This window comes from Phaethon aethereus (assembly GCF_964289735.1).
Source record: "Phaethon aethereus genome assembly, chromosome: 7".
NCBI classification, from domain to species: domain Eukaryota; kingdom Metazoa; phylum Chordata; class Aves; order Phaethontiformes; family Phaethontidae; genus Phaethon; species Phaethon aethereus.
Window position 1 is genome coordinate 26,309,042 of NC_138583.1, and position 26,220 is coordinate 26,335,261.

The 26,220-nt window shown below is 54.9% G+C and overlaps 1 protein-coding gene across 1 annotated transcript; it reads left to right on the plus strand.

Moving 5' to 3' along the window:
* Positions 1-513: 513 nt before the first annotated feature.
* On the plus strand, positions 514-10,771 carry POLL (DNA polymerase lambda; the record flags this gene model as incomplete). Its single annotated transcript, XM_082002366.1, has 8 exons — positions 514-628; positions 870-1,167; positions 1,831-1,999; positions 5,118-5,444; positions 6,059-6,232; positions 7,170-7,298; positions 9,331-9,499; positions 10,407-10,771. 8 exons carry the CDS (start codon positions 514-516, stop codon positions 10,769-10,771), a joined length of 1,746 nt encoding a protein of 581 aa, XP_081858492.1.
* Positions 10,772-26,220: the final 15,449 nt, after the last annotated feature.

Here is a 26,220-nt window from a genome sequence, read left to right on the forward strand (position 1 = left end):
TGAAGCCACGTTGGGCATTTTCCTCCTGTGGCTGTATGAAACACGTGGTGTCTATCAGCTGCTTTAGCTCTTCCTATTGGTGACTGGATTTCAGCCTGAGCAGGAGAGGTGTTTCCCTCTTGGGAATGTGCTTAAATATCTGGGAAATAAACTTGCTTCTGCTGGCTGGGCAGGAAGGAGCTCCAAAATGTTGAAGCAGTCGAATACTTTCTATTGTAAGAACTCAACTTTAGTGGTTTCTAAGGTATTCAAGCAGGGTCTTCTTAAGTGGCTTTTTGGTGGTTTCTAACTTTGATTATTCTGACCTTGTGGGCTGCAATTTTTGTTTCCAGGTGCCTCCCTTGGGGCAAACATTTTTTGGAACGCAACAACAAAAAAAGAACTCCAAACCAAGACAGACAGTGAGCAAAATGAGCGAATCTTAAGTCATTGTGATTGTGTAACACCGTTCTAAGCAACTTGTCTCTTTTTTATTGGTATTCAGCAATTGCAGCTAAACTTCCCACCAGGCCTATGGAGCCACGAGGGATTGTCAAAGCCTTTCCCAAGAGGAAGAAGGTGAGGGATGACTCAGGGAAAAGCATCCCTCCAAAGATTTTAAAAGAGGAAGGAACAGAGATACCTGAGGGTAAGTCCTGCATGCCCATGATGTGGAATATAAAACTCCTACCTCAGCTTGTTAACTGGAGGTGCTGTTCCCCAAAAGGCTTTTTCTGGCCCCTGAATTGCTTTGATGTGTCCAGCTGGTGCCCCCCAAAGACTGCCTGCCACTGTTGGTGCCGTTAAGTCCTTTGTGAGATTACGTAGCCCAGTTGGTTTGGGACATTGTTTCTTTTGGCACTGAGCTCCTTCCTCTGTCTTTTCCTCAGCGGAATGGCTGAAACCAGTCACTGCCTACGTGTTGCAAGCTGGTATCGGCCAAGCCAGGACGGAGATCTTCCACAAAGAGATTGTCCAGAATGGGGGTGTTGTACACAACCAGCTCTCCTCAGAGGTGACGCACGTCATTGTGGCTGAAGACATGGACTGTGATCGGGCCTTTCGTCTCCTTAAATTAACCAAGCTGCCTTCAAGGTTGCAGGTAGTGAAGGCATCCTGGCTAAGTGCTTGCATTAGGGACCAGAAGCTGCTGAGCACCACTGGCTACGGTGTCTTTATCCCACACAGGTATGCAAATGCCATGCTGTCATCCCTTCCTACGGCGCTTCTATCCTAAACTAAAATTTGACCTCTGCTCAAAATCTTGGACTGCAACTCCTTGCAGCTCCTGTGGCCATGACTCAAAGTCACTCTTCCTCGTACAGAGTGTGAAGTTTAGTGGCTTTGTGACCAGTTGCCGTTCTGTGGGGTAGCAAAAGGTGGAATAGAGCCCAGAAGTGCTAAGAGGAGTCCTGTCACTTGCTACAGATGATATAGGCACCTATTCCTAATCCATCAGTGTTAACAAGGAGATTTCTTTTAAAAATGCTGAGGATTAAGTGCTTTTTCTTACTTATTACAGATGAAAAGTAGAGAGATAATTGACAACTAGGCACAAGGAGAAATAAGGAATGGAGCAGCAGGCAGCCACAGGTTAGGATCAAAATGTTTTGGCAAAGTTTTGGAGAAGGAGTCATAAGAATGACGTAGATAGGAGTGGAAGTTGCAGGTCAGCGAGTTGGATGGAAATTGGGCAATTGAGCCAAAACCAGAGTAATTAATCTGTGATCTGAGGGAGTACAATTCATATGGGTTGTTTGCTCCATCCCAAAACATGCAGAAGGATTTGTCAAACTTCTGGGGACTGAGAAGTCTTCCTTCTCCTGTGCTAAGGCTTCTGATCTATGGCAGGTACCTGGAGGAGGAACAACTGCAGAAAGAGCAGCAGCAGCAGGTTCTGGGCAGTGAAGAGATCCAGCTCCCAGCAGAGGAGGGAGTAGTGAAACGAAATACTGAAGCACAGGTGGAGGATTCCCCACAGCAAGGCCTGGGCACCCTTGGACAGCAGCAGCTGGCTGAGGTGAGGCTTCCCGCACAGGCCCTTCTCCCTGTGAACAGATCCTGCATGCTGCTTTTCCTGCCTAAGGGCATCCCTCCAGGGATACAATGCCAGATTTTCTCAGCAAAGGGAAGGTGTTTGGATGTTTCAGTGGGTTTGTGCTGGCAGACTCAGGCTGTGGACATGGTTACTGCTTCTCCCTTTTAGGTGTTAAAAGTAGAAACAACACCTCTTACATTCCTGTCTCCATCAGAACATTTCCAGCTGAAGCAGTCCTGGTGCTCTGATCAGCTTACTCTGGTGATCACGTTTCCCTTACGTCCTTTTGAGGAATATTCCCTGGCTGAGAATATCTCCCTTTCAGGAAGCTGTCTCTGATAATTCATCCCGTGTTTCTGCCTGAGCCGTACTGACCCATTCTCCCCTCCTTGGCAAGCACCCTGTTCAGACACATGTGCAGTGGATCAGGTTGCCACTTGAACGATTGTGGTGGTGTGCTTAAAATATCTGTGTTGGTTTATTAGTGGACTCTGCTGTGAGTCAGCTTCTCTGACCTGCTGTTAGTTTTCTTTCCTTGCTCTGTATTTTTGCTCACGCTTGCCGAGTTCTTTTTGGGCATTGGCATCATTCAAATCTATCTGTAGCAAAATTATCCCAGACCTCTTGGAGCAGCAGCTGCCTTGTAATGCTGGCATCTGTTTTCTAACACAGTCCCAAATTTTGTTTCACAAAACCCTGTAGTTACTCCCTAACTGGCAGCCAACTGAGGACTCCTTTGTTTTAGGCTTTCTCTTGAATATATGTAGGGGGGAATCTTTTCTCTCCAGATTTGCTATCCAGTGTGCTATAGACAGAGCTGGCTGCTTCTTGACTGCATCACCTCTGCAGTTACCCCATCTTTGCTGTTTCTTGTAACTCTAATTTAGTGGGAATCGTTATTAACAAATCTCACACTTAATGTGAAAAAGGATCTTTTGTACTGTTACGGATCCTGTGGTATGTGCCCTGCTTTCTGTTCACATTTGCTTTGCGTGGTCAAACAGCTGCTAGATTCTGAAGCCTTATTGCCTTTTTTTCTTTTAAATCCCCTCAAGCAATGATATTTCCTGTTAGTCTATGCACAAAAGCAATATTTCTAGACAATTCAGTAAAATCCCTTGTCCCAAGCTTAGGACTATGTGAGTTCAGGGAGGAGGAGAGAACCCACAGGATATGCTTTAAAGAGAGTACCAACCACTTTTAAGACCTAGCTAAATAGTAAAGCTGAAGCTGCAATCTCAGCTTAGAAGTAGCCTCCATTTAAGCACAGGGTCTTTTCTAGCTTGGGTCGATGTTTATTCTCCAGGAGATGACGAGCGTGCCAGTGTTTCATACTGAACAGGGGCTGCTCTGGGAGTTCTGCGTTTGGATGTAAACTCCTGTGAGGAAACACTGTTACCAGTCAGACTGTAGCAACCACTGTGTGACTGGCATCTGGATGCAGTAGTTTTCTGCAAGGCAGCCTTTGCAAGCAGTGCCAATTATTCACTAGCTGAACCCTGGGGCTGTTCCCCAAGGCTGCCTGCCTCCCTCTCAAGCGGCACATTGCCTCAGCTACTGGATTTCTGCTGCTATCCTGGCTCCTGTGCTGTGGTCCAGACAAACCATGCACATGCCAGTGTCACCCAGCTCTAGCAAGTCAGCTGTTGTAGGATCCTGGAGTATCTTAGACACTAATGGGACTAGTTGATTTTGCACTTATGGTTGTGAAGAGTCAATCAGCTTTGTTGGTGAAGCATAGAGAGTCAGGGGTTTATATGCTGTTTCACCTATGTTACGCTGCTGACGGGGAGGATGGGAATTGCATGCTCCAGCTGTTTGCATTGTGGTTGGGTAACATGCTCCTTAAATTCTTTTAAGGGGCTTACTAACAGATCTGAACACTCTGAGGCTTTGCTGCCCTTGGAGGGAACCGTGCTTTAAGGGAGTTGTGTTTCAAGGTTTCAAGGCAAATAAAACTGCTTCAGTCTATCAAATCCTCAGTCTGATACAGTTTTCAGTGTTATAAAACGAGATTACAAAAGGAAAACATCCTGCATCTCCTGCCTAAAGACTTCAGCTCTGTAACTTGCAGGAATTGTGTCTCCAGACCTCCTTAGCCAGCAGAACCAAAGACTGTAAGGATACATCTCTGACTTAGTGAGGCTGACACTCTGCAGAAAATCCTAACAGGATTTGTGTGCCCCATGTAATTGCTGGACTAATTGCAAACAGCCCTGTGCCATTCTGGGTTACTTCCACAGCACAGGAGCTCTTGGATCTTCGTGGACTCCTGTGTTTATACATCGGGAGAGAGGGGGACCCCAGTGAGCAAAGCAGTCCACAAAGCCTCTGTGAGACTTCCCACTTCTATCCCCTTTTGTTCGTTACCTGAAGCCAAGGCTCATTGTTTCTTAAGTCTACACAGAGGAATCCTAATGCTGAGGGTATCAGCAAATGTATACATTGCTTCTTTCTTCTGTCACTAAGGAATGTGGAGTCCTTTGTGTCATTCCTTCCTCCCCCTTTTCTCTTGCAGATTGCCATGGGGAAAATGGGGGGTTGTAATTTACTACCCTGTTAAGATTTTGTGTCTGTAACGTGAAAAGAGTTCAGTGCCTGTCTCCTGTCATCTGCATGACAGGGTAGAAGGTGCAGAGTCTGAATATGAGGGATGTGTCTATGCAGCCACCAGACCAGCAAGAGGTTTCCCAGTGGGAGTAGAGAGTCAGGATCTCCCCCAGCCAGGGATTTCAGCATTGTCGTACCATGCTGCTGGCAGCAGTTGCTCACTTAACTGGTGTCTTACCTCAGTTAGGTCTCCGGGGATTGGCTAGAGGAGGCGCATGTGTGCTTGGATCACAGGTGGACAGCAGTCTCTAGCCTCCTGTGCTTTGCGAGATGTGCACATAGCTTCAAGGGGTGCACGTGTAGCCTGAGGCTTGAAGAGCTATGGTGTGCATGTAACCAACCACTTGTAGAGATGGCAATTTGAGCACTGCATGCCCTGGAGGCTGGTTAGTGCTCTGGCTTCCTACTCTCAAGAGCAGCCTGTGCCAAGGGGACATATGTGAGGCATGCACTTATTCTCACATGGCTGCTTTTCTACCTCTCCCTAAAGAAAGACTCTGATGATGAAGACAGTGAAGGAGAAGATGCTAGTGTCACCCAGGGAGATCTGGAAGCATTGATTTCTGGCTGCTACCCTGTGAAATCATCAGAGACGACCAGTGAAAGCTCTTCCACAGTGGCCCAGCCAAACCCCAGCAAGTGGGTTTGTGCCCAGTCCTCCAAGAGCAAGAAGGAGAATCACAACCAGTGCATCACAGAGAAGCTGGAAGTGCTGGCAAAGGCCTACTCTGTCCAGGGGGACAAGTGGAGAGCTCTGAGCTACTCCAAAGCCATCAATGCACTCAAGAGCTACCATAAACCAGTCACCTCCTACCAGGTAAAACACTTTCCCAGGGTGGTGGAGCAGGGAGATAGACTCAGCATCCTAGTTCTGTTATGAGCCAGATCCCTTCCTCTTTCTGTACATGGAATAGCTTATTTTCAGGCCTTGGGAATTCCTTCCTGTGTGGCAACTTCGATGGAAATTGTATAGCAAGTGTGAGCTGCGATTCATTGACCAACTGCAGTGTTTTCAGAACAGCAGAGAAGTGGAGCCCAAGCCTTTTAGGGCCAGATCTGAGCACTCATGAGATAAATGCCTTCTCCAGGCACAATGCAGGGACGTTTTCACCTTCCTCTTAAGCATCAGCAACTGGCCACCATTTGAGATAGTATATAAAACTAACTGGATCTGAGCCTTACTGACTGTGACAGTCCATCCATTCAGTACATTAGTGTTTCAGTTTTGTTCTTTGTGCTTGTCCTTTTCTACTTGGCATTGAATCGATGTAGCCTATGTAAGCCTGGGCCGGAGAGGAGACCATCAGGCAGAGCTACTCCTGCCACTTACCAATCACTGATCAAATGGCTGACCAGGCTCTGAGTGGGTTGCAGCTCCCCAGCTTGTCTGTGATCTTCAGTTTACCAGTAGCGGCTCTGGTTTCTTGCTAGGAAGCCTGTAAAATCCCTGGGATTGGGAAGCGGATGGCAGAGAAGATCCTGGAGATCTTGGAGAGTGGGCACCTGCGCAAGCTGGATCACATCAGTGAGAGTGTGCCCGTGCTGGAGTTGTTTTCCAGCATCTGGGGAGCAGGGGTCAAGACAGCTCAGATGTGGTACCAGCAGGTAAGTTTAGTGCCTTACACAAGAGGTTCTCAATGGTTTGAAGACTGCTGCTGAGTGTAGGAGAATCACTTTCACAAGTAATTTCCAATTGCAAATATCCACAGATGGGATTTGAATCTGGTTTTCTGGGAGGAGCTATGAGATTGGGTCCCATTGTAGGTGTGTTTGGGGAGAACAGAGTGCACCCAGCTGAGACGAGTTTGGATGGGGGTAGAGGACAAAGATGTGTGATAGGAGGAGTGGGGGACACACTGCCTCTTCTGTTAACATCACTGATTGGAGGTCATCTCCCACTGCTCATGGCAGTGACATTGCTAAGAGCCAGGCTTGAACCAGGGCATCTTGGCCATGAAAGCTCCTCATCCAGTTGCTGGCCTGTTGGCCCGGCTGCCTCCTGTTGCTGTCAGCAGCCGTCCACCTTGCCTGGAAGTTATAAAACTGAGGTTGAATTAGTTGTACCAAAAGGGGCACCCCAGCCCACTGGGCAGGTTCCTTCTTGAACAACAGTTTATCTCCTGAGCACAGAGCTAATGAAGCCTTGTTTCCTTTAGTGTTTGGTTTGTGACTGGATCCTTTGCTGTCTTAAAAATATGGTTGTGTTCATGCTGTAGGCTTTCCCTCATTGCAATATTGTTCTTTTACCTGCACTTCACTTGTTTTCCTTCAAGCTGTGCCTTAAGAACAGTAGCCTTGTCAGGTTTAGTTAAGATCCAAAGTCATTGTGGGGTGGAGATTAGAGGTGTGTGTGGGTAGTGGGATTGCCTAAATCCCTTCTTTTAGGAACTGAGCTCCAAGTGATCTCTACATGTGATCTCAGAAGCTGTGACTGGCCTGGACTTGAGACAGGTTAAATACAATCTCCCCAAATCTTGCTTGAAAGTGCTTGAAAAGTAAAGTCTTGGTAGATGTTTGAATATCATCACGTGGTCTGCACTAGGGTTTCCGGACGCTGGATGATATCCACACCAAGGCGACTCTCACCAGCCAGCAAGCTGTGGGGCTGAAGCACTACGAGGATTTCCTGGAACGCATGCCTCGGGAGGAAGCCGCAGAAATAGAACAGACCGTGAGTAGCTCGTCCCCAGGTGCTCAGAGTGGAGTACCTGCTGGGACCTGATGGGAGGGTGCCTGCTGTTGAAATGCCCCTCGTTCTTATAGCTGAGCTCTTCAGCCTCTCCTCTGAGCAGGGTCAGGGCTTGGGGGACACCTTTTTGGGCATGGGCACACAAGCCACCTACTTTGCCCTGTAGGAAGGTTCAGTTTGAGTGCCTGGCAAGGAGGATGATACTTCACAGGTGTCAGTTCTACACACTGCTTTGAAAAAGGCTGCTTGTGGCATGGTGGGATGAGCAAGTTTCCAGCTCCTCTTTCCTGCCTCTCATCTTCTCTGAGATGTCTGCTTTCAGCTGAGGCTGCTGAGCTGTCTCCCTGGTGCTGCTTCTCAAAAGGAAGCTGTGAGAACCCTGTGAGCTGGTTGTCAGTGGGAGTACAGAGCTTGGATACCCTTGCTGGAAGCAAAGGGAATTCAGGTTGCAGATGGGTACTGCTTGCTCTAGTATGCCACGGCACTCCAGGATTATGGGGTGCTAAGCCAATGTACCCTAATTTGAGCAGAGAGCTTGTGGGGGGACACTGTCATTGCTACCCCTATGCTCTCTGATCACCATGGAAGCAGCAGCCAGCATGACCCTGTCACTCGGCCACAGGGCCTGGCCACGAAGAATACACTCCTGCCAGGCTCCTGCTGGGGTGTCAGTCTCGTGTGCTGGATTAGCCATTTCGGTGGTGAGCGGTCCCTTTCCCAGGCAGGCTGTGTCAAGGAGCTGGCTCTTGGGAGTGGGTCTATTGTTATCTTGATGGGATTACTGTGCTCCCCTCCATACACACGCACACACCTCTGATCCAGGCCAAGGAGAGAGAATGAGGGATTAGTCACTGTCTGTGCTGCCTGTCACAGTGAGATCTGAGGAGCTTTTAGGCTCTTGGGTGGGGCTGGGAGTTTTCTAGAAATCTTCATTTAAAGCCAGAAGGGGGGCAAGGACACCAGAGGAGGGCTTGCTCCGCATGAGAAAGGCTTGTGGCTTCTTGGAGCACCTCTGGGGCAAAGGTTAATGGGTTTATCTCTTGCTAATGAAGGATGATCCCCAAGAGTGACAAGGGGCTGTGGGCATGGACACTGCCTTCCTGAACCCCAGCCTCTGTGATGGTCTCATCACTGGGAAATGCTGAGCCCCTAATTATTTGCTGCCAGCAGGGTGATTGGCACAATCAGACCAAGAATACTTTACTCCTTGCTCAAGGACCTGGGATCCTTTCTTAGGCATTTAATGAATGAAGCCATCAGAATTACCACTGCACAAAACAGGAGCTGGGGTCCAGCCTGGAGGTGGCTGCACTAGAGGAAGTTCTGATTATATGTGTCTGATTGCTGGCAATGGCATGTTGGCATCCGTTCAGTCTAAAATGCTGTGACATTTATGGCTTTTCCAGGCCACGAAGCTCAGCTCTCCTGCAAAGGCAGAACTTCTCGCAGGAGTGGACTCCAAGGGACACTTGCAGATACTCTGCTGTCTTGGGTTCTGCTGGGGAGGCTCTCCATGAGCCTATCTCTGCTCCTGAAACAGGACCTGTGACCATCTTGTGTTGAACTGATTTTCTTTGTGGGCAGAACTGGTGAGCTTTGCCCTCCTGGCCCACGGGAGAGCTTAAAAACCTCTTCTCTCCTGCTGTGTCAGAAACAAGGCTTTGACAGGTTGTGCCACACTTTGCCTCCTCAGCATTGCTGCATCTTCCTGCTTGTCCCAACACAGCTCCAGCCCAGTATCCCAAGAGTTGATGACTGATGATGACTACCCCATGGTAGTTCATTGTATTGTGTGGCAGTGTGCTGGGCATTTGCAGGACTGGATGGTGGCCACCCTGGCTCATTGTGGCTCCTGACAGCAGGCCAGCCTCCTTGGTGGTACAGTTTGCCACACCCGCCAGTGTCTGCTCTGTGTGGAGACCCTGGAGATGCAGGGCAGATCCTTTGCTGTCTTCATGGAAAGGGCATGAAGGGACTGGTCTCTGACTCCTCATCCCTCTTTCTCTTCTTGGAGGTCAGACAAGCTGCCCTGGCCCTGAAGCCTGGGCTCGTGTGTGTGGCATGTGGCTCCTACCGTCGGGGAAAGCCCACCTGTGGAGATGTGGATGTGCTGGTCACTCACCCAGATGGGCAGTCTCACCGTGGGGTTTTCAGCAAGCTGCTTGACAGCCTCCACAGGAGCGGTAAGAGGGCTAGGGACTGGAACATGGTGCTCGAAGCTGTTCTTGGCATGGTGTCGTGGTTTAGCCCCAGCTGGCAGCTAAGCACCATGCAGCCGCTCACTCACTCCCCCTCCCACAGTGGGACGGGGGAGAGAATTAGGAAAAAAACCTTGTGGGTTGAGATAAACACAGTTTAATAGGACAGAAAGAAGGAAGGAAACAACAATGATAATACCAACAAAGGAACGTACAAGAACAAGTGATGCCCAATACAGCAATTGCTCACCACCCAGTGATCGACAGCCCGTCCCCGAGCAGCGATTTCCGCCCCCCGGCCAACTCCAGTTTATGTACTGGGCATGACGTCGGATGGTAGGGAATATCTCTTTGGCCAGTCTGGGTCAGCTGTCCCGGCTGTGTCCCCTCCCAGCTCCCCGTGCACCCCCAGCCTGCTCGCTGGCAGGCCAGCACAAGAAGCTGGACTGTCCTTGACTGCTCAGCAACAACCCAAAACATCAGCACATTATCAACAGTTTCTCATCCCAAATCCAAAACACAGTCTCACACTGGCTTCTGTGAAGAAAAACAGCTCTATCCTGGCTGAAACCAGGACACATGGCCAAACTGAGGCAATGAGGAGAATGGCATTCATTGAAGGGCAGGTGATCACTTTTCCCAAGTACTGCCCCTGGTCCTGGCCCTGCTCCAGTAGCAGCTCTGCAGCCAGTGTTAAGGAAGGAGTATTGCTGTAGCTCAGCATGACTTCTCCTGTCTGCATGAGGCTGTCAGGCTGAGGCTGAGTTGCCCTCGGGGTCCCACAGCACATTATGAGACACCTCAGCTGCTGTCTGGACAGTGGAGAGTTCGGGGTGGAGGTGTCACCATGTCTCAACCATTCAGCTTCTCTGTGCCTGTTCTCTCTCCCTAGGCTTCCTTACAGATGACCTGGTGACTCAGGAGGACAATGGTGATCAGAAGAAGTACCTGGGGGTGTGCCGCCTCCCTGGGCCGGCCCGGTGTCACCGCCGGCTTGACATCATTGTGGTGCCTTACAGTGAGTTTGCCTGCGCCCTGCTCTACTTCACTGGCTCAGCTCACTTCAACCGCTCCATGCGGGCCCTGGCCAAGACCAAGGGCATGAGCCTCTCGGAGCATGCCCTCAGCTCAGCTGTGGTGCGAGGCCCTGGAGGTGTCAAGGTGGCATCCGGCCATACACTGCCCACTCCCACTGAGAGAGATGTCTTCATTCAGCTGGGGCTGCCTTACCGGGAGCCCTCAGAACGGGACTGGTGAAAGCCTGCTGCCGTGCTGCTGCTTTGAAGGGTGCTGCTCTGAGGTGACTGCAGACTGAGGAACACATCCCAGCAAACTGGGGCTCCTCGCAAGCGCAGGTCTCTCTGCTGGCAGAGCTCTGTGGCTTCACCCAGCAAAGGCTGTGGGCTGGAACCACACTGGAAGTGCTGCCTGATGCCACATGCAGCCTCTTGTGTCCCAGCTGTCAGGCAGCCCTTGGCTGCCAAAGGGCCTTGCTGCCCATTGGCTGCCCTGGCCCTGCTCGTCCCAGGGGAGCTTCTCAAGGCTGGGCTGCCGAGCCTTGTGATCCAACCCCTCCCAGTGCTTGGCAATGGGGGAAGTGGGATGTGTCTCTTTCTGTGTCCGAGCAGACACCCCAACATCTCTGGCCTGATGTATGTATGAAGGCAGCCAGGGCCTGGCTTGGCCCTGGAACAGGCCTTCCCCCTTCTCACCACTGCTGGCATTTGCTGCTGCTGTGTCTTCCCTGTATCTGAACTGACTTGTGTCCTCTGGTGGGTCCCACTGCACGGGGCTGGGCTGGTGCCAGGTAAGCCTTGAGGGAGGCGCAGGGCCCCAGTGTGCTGTGCCTGCTTGCTCTCAGTCCGTCATGTGCTGAGGGTCCTCCAGTGCAGAGAGCTGTGATCCCCCTAGTCTGGCTCCAAGGGCTCCTTTCTTCTCAGTGCAGAAGAGGAGTGGACCTGGAAGTTCATGGAAGCTGTGCTTAGAAAGGATTTGAATGTAATGGTACTGAATGTAACCCAGCAGGGCTGTGTGTTTGGTACATAGGAGGCATGGAGGCAGAGAGAGAAATGAGATAATTTAGTTTTAATTTGGGTGAAGCAAAGCTTTCCCATTTTGTATGAGTGGAAGCTATGAAGTCATCTGTCTTTGATTGGAGAAAAGGAGTATGTGTTTGCGTATACATGTACATGTGGCTGGTCCTGTCAGTTCATGGGAGTGAATTTTATTTCTCAGGAAACCTCAATTGTTTTTACATTCTGGGGATGAATTTCCCAGACTTTCAGTGTTCTGTCTCAGTTACGGGTATTGCAGTGGTTCTTCCTGGCAGAGGTGCTGCTCTGCGGCATTGGCTGCCAGGAAGGTGTTTTGGTGCCAGGACTCTGGGGCTCCCTCTAGCTGGTCTCTGGGTCTGACCTGGCCTCCCGCTCCCTTGTCTTGTGGGGGACCCGGCCACCCACCCTGCACTCTGCCGTGTCTTTGTCACATGCGGTGACAAGCTGCGTGTTTGCTGCCAGGGCAGGCACAAGGGCATTAAATCTGGGGGGTTTGCACAGTTTGTTGCTTCAGCACCAGCCGTGGCTGCTGGGCACCAGCAGAGGGGCTGGGTTGTTTGCTGGGGTGGCCTTGACCCCAGCAGTGTCGTTTGTCAGCCCAGCCTTTCTACTGAACACCTGATAGAAATTAATGTCTTCTGGCATGTCTCAGTGCTTTGAAATTCAAAGTATAATAAAGTCCTTACATCTTTTTCCTTGACATCTCTGTCTTTTTGCCATCTGTCCTGCAGCTGTTGGGACTTTTCCCTCTGGCTGACCAGGAGTCCCTCCTGTGCTGGCCTGTCTCCCTGTTTTCAGTACAAGCAGGGAGAAGGCAGGAGAGACCTTCACAGTGTTGGATCACCACTTCTAGCTCAGGGAGGGGTGTTGCTGGCCACCATCCTCCCATGGCAGAGCAGGACCTGGCTCTGTCCTGGCATCCAGCTGGCCACGTGGCTGAGCTGGGGCCAGCTGTGCCCAGAGAAAGGAGAAATTCCCAAGCTCTGAGCCTTGGGCTGAGCTCTTACTTTAGGTGTAGAGTCAGGAAGGGGTTGTTGTCAGCTTTTCCATATTTCATCAAAGAGTAGGGTATATGGGAGGTGGCTGTGGCTCTGTCTCCTGTGCCTGGAACACAGCATGGAAATGCTTTGGTTGTCCAAGGGGAATCTGAACAGCCTGGAAGCCAAGGGAGCACGTGGAGATGAGCAGCAAGAAACATTGGCTCAAAAGGGAGACAGAAAAGCTGGAGAGGGACAGGGGCCACTGGTGTGGGCAGGCAGAGGCAGTGAGGGCTGGGCTGGGTTCTCTGGGAGCAAAGGGGGTTCAGCCTCCTGCCAAGGCCTTGGGAAGTCCAGGAGAAGCACGTTCTCCCCAGGAAGGTTGTGCACCGCAGGGACCAGCCCTGGAGAGAAGGGGGTCCCCATCCTTAGGGTCACCCAGGCTTGGTCGGGTAAGACCACAGCTGGCCTCATCCAGGGCTGGGGATCATCCTGCCCCAAAGGGAGGCTGGATGTGGTCTCCCTGTCCCTCCAGGGCTGCTGGAATGATCCTGGAGTATTTTTCCTAGAGCTTTATAGCTGGCAGCCCTGGGCACGGGCCTATTTCTGTCTGGGCTGGGGCAGGGAGCTGGATATGGGGCTGCTCACCTGGACCCCTTGACGAACACAGGTTGGCCTCCAGCTCTGGCTGTCAGGGCAAGCTGTTCTGCAGGGCTGGGGCTGCCCCTCTCACTGGAGCCATGTGCTGGGGACATTGCTGGAAGTGGGGGAGATGTGGCACTGCTGGGCCCCAGCTCCTTCCCCTTTGTCACTCCCCTCTCCAGGGACACAGTTCACACCCTGGTGCCAAACGGGTGCTGCAGCAGCGCATCAAAGCCCTGGCCATGCTTGTGCTGCTTTTGCCAGGGGGGAGGCCAGACACGGGGACATGTCGGGCCAGGGCCGCTCAGGAGCGTGACTGTTCGCTCAAGCCCTTGGGAAATGGCAGTGAGGGTGGCCCTAGTGCACACATGTCATGTCGAGGCCGCTGGGGCAGATATCCTGCCAGTCCCCTGCTCTGTGAGGGAAGGGGCCCGATATCTGTCTGTCCCCTCCCACCCCACAAATCCCTGTCCAGGAGCTTTGGAGGGGGCAGAGGGCCCTCCTGTGGCCAGCTGCAGCCAGGATGGATGGAGGCCTTCTCCTCTGGATGCAGATGCAAAGGTGGATGCAAAGGGACAAGAGGTGAAGGAACGTGACAAGGAGCTCGTCCAGAGCAGCTGGGGGGTGACGTTTCTTGATGCTGAAGGCTCCCGCTTCTCCCTCGTCCTGGTGCAAGGGGAGAAACACGAGGGGCTGGACCGTGCGTCCCACTGTGAGTCAGCCCTGGGCTGGGCAGTCCCTCCTGCCCTGGACGGAGGGGACAGAGCTGCCCCACACAGGCTCCTCTTTGTGCCCCTAACCCTGCCCTCCATCCTCCCAGGCGCTTGCAGACCCCGAGCCAGGGCCTCACTCCAGCCTGGCATCCCCTGAGGCCCCCTGCTCCTCTGAGACCCCTCTTTAGTCCTTGCAGCAGGGCAGGGCCTGGCCCCTTACCCCAGCACAGCTGCTGCCTCTTCTAAACCCCGGCTTGCCTTACACTATACCCCTATACACTTGCGAAGAAGGTATAAGGGATGGGGCTCCTGGGGTGCCCAGGAGGAGGTGGGTGCTGAGCCCCCAGGATGGGTGCAGGCAGGGTGAGCAAAGACAGTTTTTAAGCATCTCTAATGAGATGTCGCCTGGTTCCTGCTTCCCAGGAAGGGGCTTTGGCTATTCCCCCTCCCCAGCACACCCCCTCCCCACCCTCCCTGGCTGTGAGTCTGATCATCCTGAAAATTAAAAATAAACCCAAACGCAGCAGTGGTTAGAGACGGAGTGGAAAGTCGGGGAGCTGGGATGGGTGCTCAGCTCCTGCTGCAGAGCCCCTTGCTCCCACCCTGTCATCCCTGCACCCCCAAGTTGGGTCCAGACTGGAGGCTCAGGTGATTTCTGTCCCCCCTATATCAAGTGTCTCTCTGCCCTCCATGATAAAAGGAAGAAAAAGCCTGGGCCAAGTCGCTGCAGCTCTGAGTGTTTGTCAGCTCTTCCCACCCTGCTCCCTACCCTGCGGCGAGGACACCCATCCTCAGCCGTCATGCTTGTCTTCGTGCAGGGAGGGTGGGTGCCGGGGCTGCGGAAAAAGGGGTGCAGAGGGGGTGGTTCGGTTCCTAACGCTGGTGCTTCGTATTCATGAGTAAATATTTGCTAATGGCAGCACGGCCGGGTGAATGTAAGGGAGCTGCTCCCCCCGCCGGAGCAGGCAGGGAAATGAATATGAATTTATCATGATTAGGTGAACCCAGCAGGGAGAGCGGGAGAGAGAGGGCTAGGCAGGGAGGGGGCGGGCGAAGATGGATCTGTGCAATAAAATTAAATAAGGACACCAAATAGAGTCACTTCTCAGGCGCCCGCCTGCCCGCCCGCGTGCGGGGCCTCTCCCGCCTCCCGCGCTCCTCTAGCTTTGCTGATTTCTCTCTTTCCTCAAATTTATGAGGCCAATTATGAAGATGAGGTTGGAAGTTCTCAGAAGTTCACTAAATGCAAAATGTGGTCCCTGCTGTTCCCATCAAATTAATTAACCAAGCACTATTGATGGCCGGGCGATGTTGCCGAGGCACGGACCATGAGGGAAGGGCTGCTGGGGTGCAGCTGGGGGGGGCCCAGTGGGTGTCATAGCACCCTGTGGGGTGTCCTCAGGGCTGGGGGGTGCAGAGTGAGAGCCCTGCCTGGGCAGCCAGTGGCAGCGGGAGCGAGGGATGCAGCAGGGGATGCAGCAGGTCCTGGTGTCGATGCTCAGTATCAGTGTCTCTGTTTCCAGCACCAGTGATCTCCGGCTGAAGACCCACCTGGGTGATGGCAGGGCTGCCTGACAGGAGCATGGCATGGATACGTGGCAGGATGCCGTGCCATGTACTGTGGTGGAGGCTACGGCAGGGGCTGGTGGTCAGCATGAGGCTGTGCCTGGAGGAGCAAAGCCCGGAGCCGGTGCCTTTTGGGCACGCCAGGATCATCCTCCCAGCTGGGTGGGGGGTGCTCACCCCAATCCCATGGGGGTGGTCTGCACAGAGGCCTCACGCTTGGTTGACAAGTGACTTTCCCTACAGCTTAGCAGTGATGGTGCAGCCAGGAGAGACCCACCACCACCCTCGCCTGTTCCCCAAGTCCCAGCAGCCATCCCTGCCTCGATTTCCCTACCTGGGCTATGGGAAACAACCTGCCTCTGACTTGCAGGTAAGATCTCATGAGCTGAGTGCCCTGATCCAATGCAACCCCTTGGCCATCCCTAACCTTTGCGTGAGGCATCCCAACTCTGTGCAGGGCTCACAGTGGGGATGCCTCTGGGCAGCTTCACAGTGGGGGGGGGCAGCAACCATGTGCCTAAAGCACACTAGGTCTTATGGAGCAACTCCTGTGCCTGGAGCATCCGTGCCCCCGACCTGAGCCGTAGAGAATGGCTTTTGTGGTGCGGGTCCAACGTGACTCTGAGTCTGCTGAGTCCCACGGTGCTGGGATGCCACCTCCATGCTCAATGCATGTGCAAGCAGCCGGGATGCTGCTGAAGAGCTGCTGCGGTGTGGGATGTGAGTCCCCAGGCTGCTCAGGTTCAGTTCAGACACTGGGCAAACAGCCCTTCCTTTGCCTGTCTGTGAGGGGAAAATTCACTCAAAGCAGTTTATGTGTTGCCCAGGTAAGTCTCTCAACACTGGCTGTGCTACAGTGCAAAAGGGTCCAGTATTGAGGCCCTGGATCAAACCCAGGACATGTCCACTTGCTACACTGCCGCTCTGTGCCTCAGTTTTCCTCCTCCTTGCCTTTCCTGAGGCTGTTTGCTCTTTGGCCAAGGTCTGGTTTTTGCTGGGTGCAAATAGCATTGGTAGCATTTAGTGACTGTGAGATGTGGCCAAATAAAGGCTCAGTCCCCATCCCTAACCCAGCCTTGTTTCACACTGACTATATGTGCCATAAGGCTCCCTGCTTGCACCACCCTGGCACAGGGACCTGCACCCTGTAGTGCCATAGGGTTCTTGGCTTAAACCCTTTTGCAATGGCTGCCGGGTCCAAGCAAACCACCTTGATCAAGGGGTAAAAGAGGCAGTCTGTCCTCAGACTAGGGATTTCCCAGCGGGGAAAGGACACAGAAGTCCCAGGGAAGGCCAGATGTGAGCATCCCTGCATGCACCCAGCTCCTGGCACAGCATAGCTGTGCGTCCCACAAGGATGCACCAGCTCCGTGCACAGCTCCAGCTGCATGCCTCCGCCTTTCCAGCTCCTGCTTCACTTTGCTGGCTTTACTCCTGCTCTGGTGATCAATGGGCTCTGGTCGGGCTGGAAAACAGCACAGACAGAGGCATTTACAAACCCACTGTCTCTCCAACAGGGCTATAACTTAGGCTCCTTGTCACTGCGGGGAATGGGAGGCAGGCGCTCTGGTGGTGGCGGCAGCGCTGACGTTTCCCCTCTCGTGGTAAATGCATTACTTGGGGATAATTTACCTGCTTATGTCAAGTTTTAAAAAGAAATAGACTGGCTGCTCGGCAGCTCCTGACACTTACAGCATGTGTCTGTGTGGACGCATGTGTCTACCCAGAGAAAAAAAAAATCAGCTAAGCTGACAGGAGTGTTTTACAAACACCTGGATTTCAGAGCTGCAGTCCCTGCGTGGAGTCTCCAGTGTCTAATACTGAGGCTTGAGCTCTTGCCATGGTGTCCTGGTTTCAGCTGGGATAGGGTTAATTTTCTTCCTAGTAGCTGGTATAGTGCTGTGTTTTGGATTTAGGATGAGAATAATGTTGGTAATACACTGATGTTTTAGTTGTTGCTAAGCAGTGTTTACACTCAGTCAAGGACTTTTCAGCTCCTCATTCCTCATGCTGCCCTGCCAGTGAGCAGGCGAGGGGGTGCCCGGGAAGCTGGGAGGGGGCACAGCCAGGACAGCTGACCGCGGCTGTCCGGGGGGGATATTCCCTACCATATGGAATGGCTGGGGGCTGTGGCTCAGGAACTGGCAGGGCATCGGTCAGTGGGTGGTGAGCAGTTGCATTGTGCAACACTTATTTTGTATACCCTTTTATCATTATTCTTCTTTTCACCTTCCCTTTCTGTCCTATTAAACTGCCTTTATCTCAATCCTCAAATTTTACTTTTTTTCTCCCGATTCTCTCCCCTACCCCACTGCGAGGAGGGGAGTCAGCGAATGACCGTGTGGTGTTTAGCTGCCAGCCGGGTTAAACCACAACACACGGCCTGTCCCTCCTCGGGGTCTCCGGGGCCTGCAGCCACCCACCCATCCTTGCCGGGCTGCCCCGCTGCAGCGGGGGCTCCTCGGGGCTGGGTGTCCCATGGCCCCAGCAGCGTGCGGGAGCATCCCCTGCCCGCACCCCTTCTCCGAGGCAATGGACCGGGGTGCTGGGGAGGGATGCTGGTGCAAGTCGCCCCGTCGCCCGTGGGTGAGGACCTTGCGGGGGATCCTGGGCAGCTGAGAAGCTGCGCCCGGCCGCTCCAGCCCCGATGCGGTGAGCTCGGGCAGCCGCCATGCTCGCAGGCAGCAGAGGGAGCTGGAGGACTGGGTATCGGCAGCGATGGGCAGGCTGCAGGGAGCCCCGGCCGCTGCTGGGTCCCTCCGGGCTCGGCAGCTCAGCCAGCCCCATGGAGGCGCGGAGATCCCGCCGCCTCCACCCAGGCTCCCCCCAGAAGGGCAGCGGGAGGTCCCCCCAGCCCGCAGACCGTCCCCTCTGCCCCATGGTGACACCCCTCTGCCCCGGCGGGGGCCCAGCTCTGCTGCAGACATCTCCATAGCTGGTCCTCCATCTCCTGCTCCAGCCTTTCAGGGGCTCAGCCCCCCTGCTTCATTTGCGGGGGGCCATGCAACTCCTCTCTGCCTGGACCCTGCCGTGTCCCTGGTCTCCCCTGTAACCGGCCGGGGCGGGTGGCACAGTGCTTCCCACCACCCTGATGACCCTGGGGGGACAGCATGGATGTGAGGGGGGTGGGGCAAGGCCTCCACCCTTGGGCAGCACCCCGGGGCTGAGGGGGGTCCTGCAGCACGTGGCGGGTGCCTGTCACTGCCATCCCCCAGTCTCGTTGCCCATAGCGAGCTGATTTATGTACGGGCCAGCCTGCGCTGACCTCCTGCTTTGGCTCAGGCATTATAACTAATGGCAGGTCAGCAGAGCTGCAGTGAAAGTGAAGTGGCTGGCAGGGGGCTGGGGAGGGGGGACGCAGGGCGGTGGGAGCTGCCAAGGCTCCTGGTTGCAATGGCACAGCTACCCATAGCCCGGGGCAGCAGGGCTGGAGTAGATGTGTCCCCCCTCCACCCTGTCCCGTCTTCTGAGGGCTCTTCCTGACCATACTCTCCTTCTGTTTTATCCACAGGGGGTCCTGGGTCAGCAGCACCAAGCCTGGAGGTGTGTCTCCTTCTTGGGGGGAAACTGAGGCACCACACCACGGCTTCATGAACATTAACAACAGAGCCAAGGTGGGCACCAGGTATCTGAGCTCAGCCCCTGCCCAGGACTTGCTGGGATGAGGGATCGGGAGGACCTGGCACAGGTACAGCAGAATGCCATGCCACAGTTGGTGGCCTGAAGCATCCCCTTTGGCCTGTTGCCCCTACATCCATGATCCATGAGTTCTGGGGTACAGAAATCTCCCTTGGGGGTTACACTCCTTCTGCCCCCCTCCCTGGGACACATGTCCCTCCAGGTCCCAGACCCCCACCCCGGCGCACATGGCCCCTGTGTCACTCAGCCCCACCACGACATGCTCTCCGGGTGTTTTGGCAATAAGCCCTGTTTGCTTTCCTGGCTGGGCTGGATGACCAGCCCAGCAACACAGCCAGACTGTGGGAGCTGAGCTTTAGGGACACTGATTTCAGCTGCCACCCCAATCCCTGCCTGCAGCAACTGCTGAGGTGGGACATCAGCATGGCTGTAAACCTTGATATTCGTGTACCCCGGCTGCTTGCCGCCCTGGGATGATGCCAGCCTGACCTGCCAGTCTAGGTGGTCTGAGTGGGTTGGGGAAAGACCTTGTGGATGCTAAAAAAACACCTGCCCTGCCCCTGGCTGCACACCGAGACCTCCCCACTGTCAGGCAGTAAGGGAGAAAGTTTTAAAAAATTACAAAAGCATAAGAAGAACAAGTTTTCTGACTCCCAAAGCTCTGCGGGAGTGTTTGCACAGCACAGCGATTCCCTCCCTCTCCTGTTCTTGGGCAGGACTCGAGTGTCCCCCAGCGGTGGCCCTGCCGTGGCTAATGTTGTTGTGCCCCAGGCAGGGCTTTCCCTGCCCCGGCAGGAGCCCAGCTTGCCCAGGCAGTGGAGAGGAAACTGGGAACAAATCTGACCACGGTCCCATTGCTTGGAAGGCTCTCACCCCTCTGCTGCACTGCAGGAGCTCCCCGCTGGCCCAGTCTCCTGATTCTCCTGATTTGGCTCTGCCTTGCCGGCAGGAGCCCTCTCTAACTGTATTTCCCACGCAGCGTGTGCCGGTTTGGCTGAGGCCTCATCCACAGGGTGGCACATGTGATCCCAGGGGCAGCGCAGGATCCTGAGGCTGAGACAGTCCCTGGGGTGAAAACTGCATTCCCATGAGATACCTGCACAAACCTCTCCCCGAACATTGCCTCCCAGACAGGGCTGGGGCCAGGGTTTTTTTTGCAAATGTTTGTACTGCTGTTGTGCGGAGTTGAATGCCACTGGTCTCGCCCAAATTCCAGGTTGATGCTGCTTATGTGCTGACGCTCTGCCTTTGCTTTCTGCTGGGGCAGGATAAGGTGGCAAATCATACCTGTGTAAGCCATTAGGAGTTTCCCTCACAGAGCAATACCTGCCTGCCTGCGGTGGGAAGGGCTCATTTTTGGTGGGCTGTATTGCCGAGGGCTGGGCATGCTGGCTGCCGCGCCCTCGACCGGACACGCAGGGCTCTGCAAGCCTCTCCTGGCACTGCCCGGCCGTCCCACGGATGCCATGAGGCTGTTGCAGTCCTACCAGGCTTTCTGCTGCTGGTTGCAAGATGAGGAGTCCGCTGGTGTCCGGACTGACACTTGTTGTGCTTTCCGACCGATAACACACATTTCTGCTCCCTGTTTCTCATCCAAGGAGCATTAACTTTGCAAGGCCTCAGTGAAAGCACGCATCCTCGCCAGCAGCCCCTCCCCAAGATATTTATCACGTCCTTCACAAGACCCCATTGCAGGTCGCTTCGCAACATTGTGGGAGTGATTTTTTTAAATTTTTTTTTAGGGTCCTCCTTAGCGCTAAGCCGGACTCAGGCAACAGCAGCCTGTGGCTTGCACCACCCTCAAGTGCTAGGCACTGCCAGGTCTGGGTGCAGCATGCAAAGCTCAGCCCAGCTGGGGAAGCACGTCCCCCAGCTTGAACCTGCTGCAGAAGCAGGAGCTTGGTGCATTCCCAGCCAGCTCTCAGCAAAGGCGATTTGTTCGAAATAATTTCCACGGCCTCTGTGCTTCTTTTGGCCGCTGGCTTCAGGAGAGCAGGTTAAATCTGTGCTGTTAGACAGCACCAGAGGCTGAGCTTCATTCAGAAGAAGCTGTTGGAGGCCATTGCTCAGCTTTTACTCTGAACATCCCTAAAATTAGACCCGGGAAGTAAAAGTTGATGAGTACAGATAGGTGAGTCTGGCTCCAGGTTAGCAGCTTTTACTACAGAGCAGGGATGCTCCCACTGAAAATGGTTGCCATTTGGGATCAGTTTTGTTCCAGCAATATTTCAAGTTTGTCAAACCTCCTTTGAAGGCCTGCGCAGGTAGAAGGGGCATGGGGAGCTGTAAATAAGTGTGAGCTTTAAAAAACTCCCTGAAATAAATTCCCCAGGACATGACAGGGATCACTCATGGATCTCTCTGGGAGAAATCCAGCTCAGCACTGGAAAGAAAAAATACTTTCAAAAGCGTGGCCAGAGCAGCACAACGCGGCGCCCGGGCAGCGAGCAGCCTGCATCCGAGCTTCCTTCTCCATCGCACAAGGACAGTGATGTCCCCGTGCCACCCACTCTCCGTGCCTTGCTGTGTCCTGCCCGGAGTTGTGGGGGTGCACACAGCAAAGCAAAAGCAATGGAGAGTCTGCGCCTACAGCCTGCCTGGCACAAGGTAAATAACGCGCGCGGGATCCGGCCGTAACCCGCAGCAGGAGACGGCCGCTCCATGCCCTGCGGGGTGCGTGCGGGGGGCTGCATCCCTTTGCCTTCACCCATCTCAGGTCTGGCGAGGGTGGGGGGCTGCCCAGTCCCTCCCTGCACGCAGAGAAGATGGAAAGACCCCACCGGTGCAGCCCCTCGGCAGGTCTGGAAGGCGCCAGCAGGGCTGGATCCGGCCGCGCAGAGGGACCCCAATGGCAGTGCTCCTCTCTCGGGACCTGGGCTGAAGGCGCGCTGGGGGGGTATCCACAGCCCACCGAGACACCCCACAAGGCTGACCTCGTCTGTGGGTGCTCTTCAGGTCTCTGGGGAGAGGATGGGGAATGACTGGTTGCTTGCACCTGCACCCCAGCGCACCCCTGCTCCCCGCTGAAAGCACCCAAGGAGGCCAAGGATGTGGGGTGGGCAGAGGTGTGGGACAGACCAGACCTACCTCCTTGCTGGGGCGCTGGGAGGGGGCGAGGGGTGTGCAGGCAGCTGGGTGGGTGTGGGGACATGCGGGGGCAGCGGGTGGGTGGCAGCAGCAACGTGAGGGGTCCGTCGGGAGAAGAGCCTGGGTGCACAGCCCGGGCACCCCGTCCTGGGGCCCTGGGGTGCTCATCCTCTCTGTGTACCCCACACTGGGGGGCTCACAGCCCCTCTTCCCCAGTGGGTACTGCTCAGCCCCCCAAGGGCCACCCCCTCTGTGTCCCCACAGGAGCTGGTGGCCAGTGCTGCTGTCCCGGCTGAGACTCCTCCCGGGGTGACGCTGTCCCGGCCCCCCTCTGCCACGCAGCGCTCCCCGCCCCGCCTTGCAGGCTGCAGCAGATGGTGGAGGTGACATTTGTCTGCGAGGGACGCGCTTGATGGTGGCCGTGTCCCCCCCCTCCTCTCTTCGCCCTGGATGGAGGAGCCTTGAGCCCACCCGGCAGAGGCAGGAGTTCTGGGGATCCCCCTCAGCCCCCACTCTACCGCCAGCCCCCAAGACATCTGCTCCTCTCATCTCTCTGCATCCCCCCCAAAGCCCCTCTCCCAGGGGACTGGGGCATCGGGGCTGCCGGAGGGGCACCGTCCCCGCGGGCGAGCGCCCATCACCGCGGGGTGCTTGGGCGGGGCGGGGGGGGCCGGGCACCAGGGCCTCCCGTTCGTTCTCCGTTTTCTGCCTTAATTAGAACCCGGAGAGACCAGGCGAAATCGCATTAGCGCGGGGCCCCGGCGCGCTGAGCCATCCATCTTTTTTTATTACAGCGTAATGGGGCTGCTCGCGAGGCGCCGTGCGATTTGTCACAGGCCTCGTTCCCTGATAACGGGCATTTGTCATCACTTTCTTCCCGTGTTAATGTCATCATCGGCGAGCTGACAGGCAGACCCGTTGAGGGAGCACTGGCGACAGACCACATCCGTCAACCTAATATTTCCATGGCTGTGGGGATCAGCCGGGCTGCGAACACACATTAAAGTGCTTATGAGGGGGGAAAGAAAAAAAAAAAAGCCGTTGTCATTAATTAAAATGTTAGTGTGAGCGTGTGCGCGGGTGGCGCTGCGTGGGGACGGGGGGGCTGCGGCGCGGGGGGACGTGGGGCGGTGCGGGTGCGATGCGGTGGCCTTTTAACAGAGCGCGCATCAGCTCCTGAAACCCATTTAAAAGTATTTGGGACTGGGGAATCGGCGGCGAGCGCAGTGGAAAGGTCATTGTTAATAAGGGAGGGCGCGCGGGAGCGCGCGGGGAGGGCGCGGGCACAGCCGGCGGAGGATGACGGAGATGGTCACCCCTCTGCGGGTGGGATGGGGAGGGGGGGTTTGTCCCGCAGGGTGTACTTGAGCCACTCGTGTGATGAAGTGAGCGGCCTCAGCCCTACGTGACAGCAGCATGGGGTGGGGGGAAGGTGACCCTGCAGTGGGGTTGCTCCACAGCTGGACAAGGACAGGAGTGGGGCGTGGGGTGGGCTGGGGGCTGGAGTGAAGGCAGAGGGGGCTGAGCACCCCACAAGCAGGGCTTCGGGACAGGGTTCTACAGCTGCCAGCCAGGCACGTGGGCAGGAGGGCCAAACCTGTGACCTCCCCAGGGCCCCATAAGCAGCCAGCAAGGGGACATGCCCCAGGCCCTGAGGCTGGCTCAGCGGCAAGGGGGCTCAGCTCCTCACCCCATAATATTTGGCTGTTACCATGGAAACGGGTGGTGGTGATGGGGCCGAGTGTGGGCAGGGGAGGGTGCGTAACACCCTGGGTTTTTGTAGTGGGGAAGGCTGTTTTCTGGGGTTTTCTAGGGTCCCTGTGATCATACAGAACAGGAAGATTTGGGTGGCTTTTTTTTTTTTTTTTTTTTTTAATCGGCTTTTGGGGTGTTTGGGAGGGTTTTGGCATGGGTGTTTCAGCCAGCTCTACCCACTGCCCTCCCAGCTCCCATGCTGTCCTGGTACAACCCCGATTTGCACGGCTAAATGAGACTCCAGGAGCTCTGATGCAGCCCAGGGCTGTCCAGAAATGGGGACTAAAATGCTTCTTCCTCTGCCTAAATCCAAGCCAGCAGATCCTCTGGGAGAAATCCCTGGTGTTCCCGTCCTGTGGCTGGACATGGCTCCGGAGGATCGGCGCCGGCCGGGAGCCGTAATTTCTGTTTGTTAGTGCACCCAAAAGTTTGGCTCCCCAGCCAGCACCCGGGGCTGTCAGCCAGGCTGGGAGTCTCCAGCATGGGGAGAGCTGGGAGGGGGTAATTATCTCCAGGTGCTGATGGGGAAACTGAGGCACAGAGCAGGGACTTGTGGTCCTCAGCCACGCGGTGGTTACGGGGCATCCCATCACCACCAGCATCCGACAAGTCTGCAAATGTCAGGGAAAAGGTGTCCGGGAAGTTTTCTCAGGGCTGCCCAGCGGTGCCCGGCCTCCAGCCCCGTGACGCCCCCAGCCATGTCCCCAGCCCCCCTGGCCGCAAACTCTGCCACAAACCCTCCCTCTGCCCCAGCTCCCCACTGTAAATCACTGCCCTCCATTGGCCGAGGACCTTTTAAAAAGGATTTATTAGGGGGGATTTAAGCACAGGCAGCGATACGGTTTCATAAATCGAAAGGCAATAGCGCTCATCATTACCAGTTCGTTCAGGGGGTGGCACCCCCGCTCCCCCCGTTCCCGTGGCCGTGCTAACAGCCCCCTCCCCAGCACCGCTGCCTCCGCCGCTCCCCTTCGCCTCCCAGTCTGTGGAGACCACGAGCGTGGAAAATCCCCAGACAGGGAGTGTAAATGCTTGTTCTTTGTAAATGAAGAACATAATTAACATTAAATTAAGGTAATACAAATGAAGACAACACAGAGCCTGACAGGATGAGTGTTTGGGGAGGCAGTAGAGAGAAGTGATTCATATTTTTAATTTACTGTACAAATAGACTAGCAGGGCTGGGGGGAAAAGGGCCATCCAAGTGGAGTGGGGATTTTTTTTTTTTTCCCACTGTTGTTTTGCTGTGCTTTAAGCACACAATGACTATTAAAGTCAACTGCCCATATAATAGGACATCTCCTACATGACTGCTCTCCGAGAGGCAGCTTGCTGTAGCAATAAATTCTGGGAGTGCCATCTGCTGGTGCGCACCCTCCGCCGGGCACCCTGGCTTCGGCCACCCTGACGCCAGGCACCGGCACCCGGACCAGCCCCGGCACCCTGCACCTGCTGCAGAGACCTGCTCCTGTAGAGCACTGGCTGTGGACCTGCCGGCATTCATACAGAATTATTATTTTATCTACAGGGTAACTAACACTTTTTTTCCCCAAAAATATGCCCTTAAATTGTTCATCACCTTTTTTTTAAGAGGTTGGGGGTCTGGCTGATGCCCAGGAAATATTTTAGGCTTTTAAAAGAAACAAATCACTGTTCTCCACTCCTCCGAAGTGCTGGGTTTCCAGCTGAGTGCCTGTTACCCAGAACACATCAAAAGAGCACTCGTTTTAGGTTTTTCCCTGCAAAAACGCCCTTGACCAGAGTCTGTGCGAACCGCAGGCTCGGCTGGAGCTGGCTGTGCATGTCAGGGAGGTGAGAGCTGCAGCGGCTGCCCCGGGAAGGCCCCGCTGCAGGACGGCTGCCGGCCGGGAGCGAGCCAGGCTTACCCCGCGTGAGGGTGCGCGTGGGGCAGTGGCAGCTGGAAGGGGCACACCGGCACCCCCGCGTCCTCGTCCCCTTCCCTGGGGGACTCCGGCCACCGCTGTGCAAAGCAAAAACAAGAGAAGGCACCAAGAAGCCCCATTCCTGGCTGAAATAATTACCCTTCCCTGTGCGTCCAGGGCCTCTTTAACCCCTTCCCGGGGGCACTGGGGAAAGTGGAGACGCTGGTGCAGGACAAATCCTGTATCCAAAGGGAAGAGGTTCCCCCCACCTTTGCCCCCTCCGTGCTTTTACTGAAGGCGTGTTTGCACACAAGGCTGTGACTGGGGGGACGTGGAGTGCCCTGGTCTGGGCACTGGGAGATGGGGGGGTCCCATCCTCAGCCCCCCGCC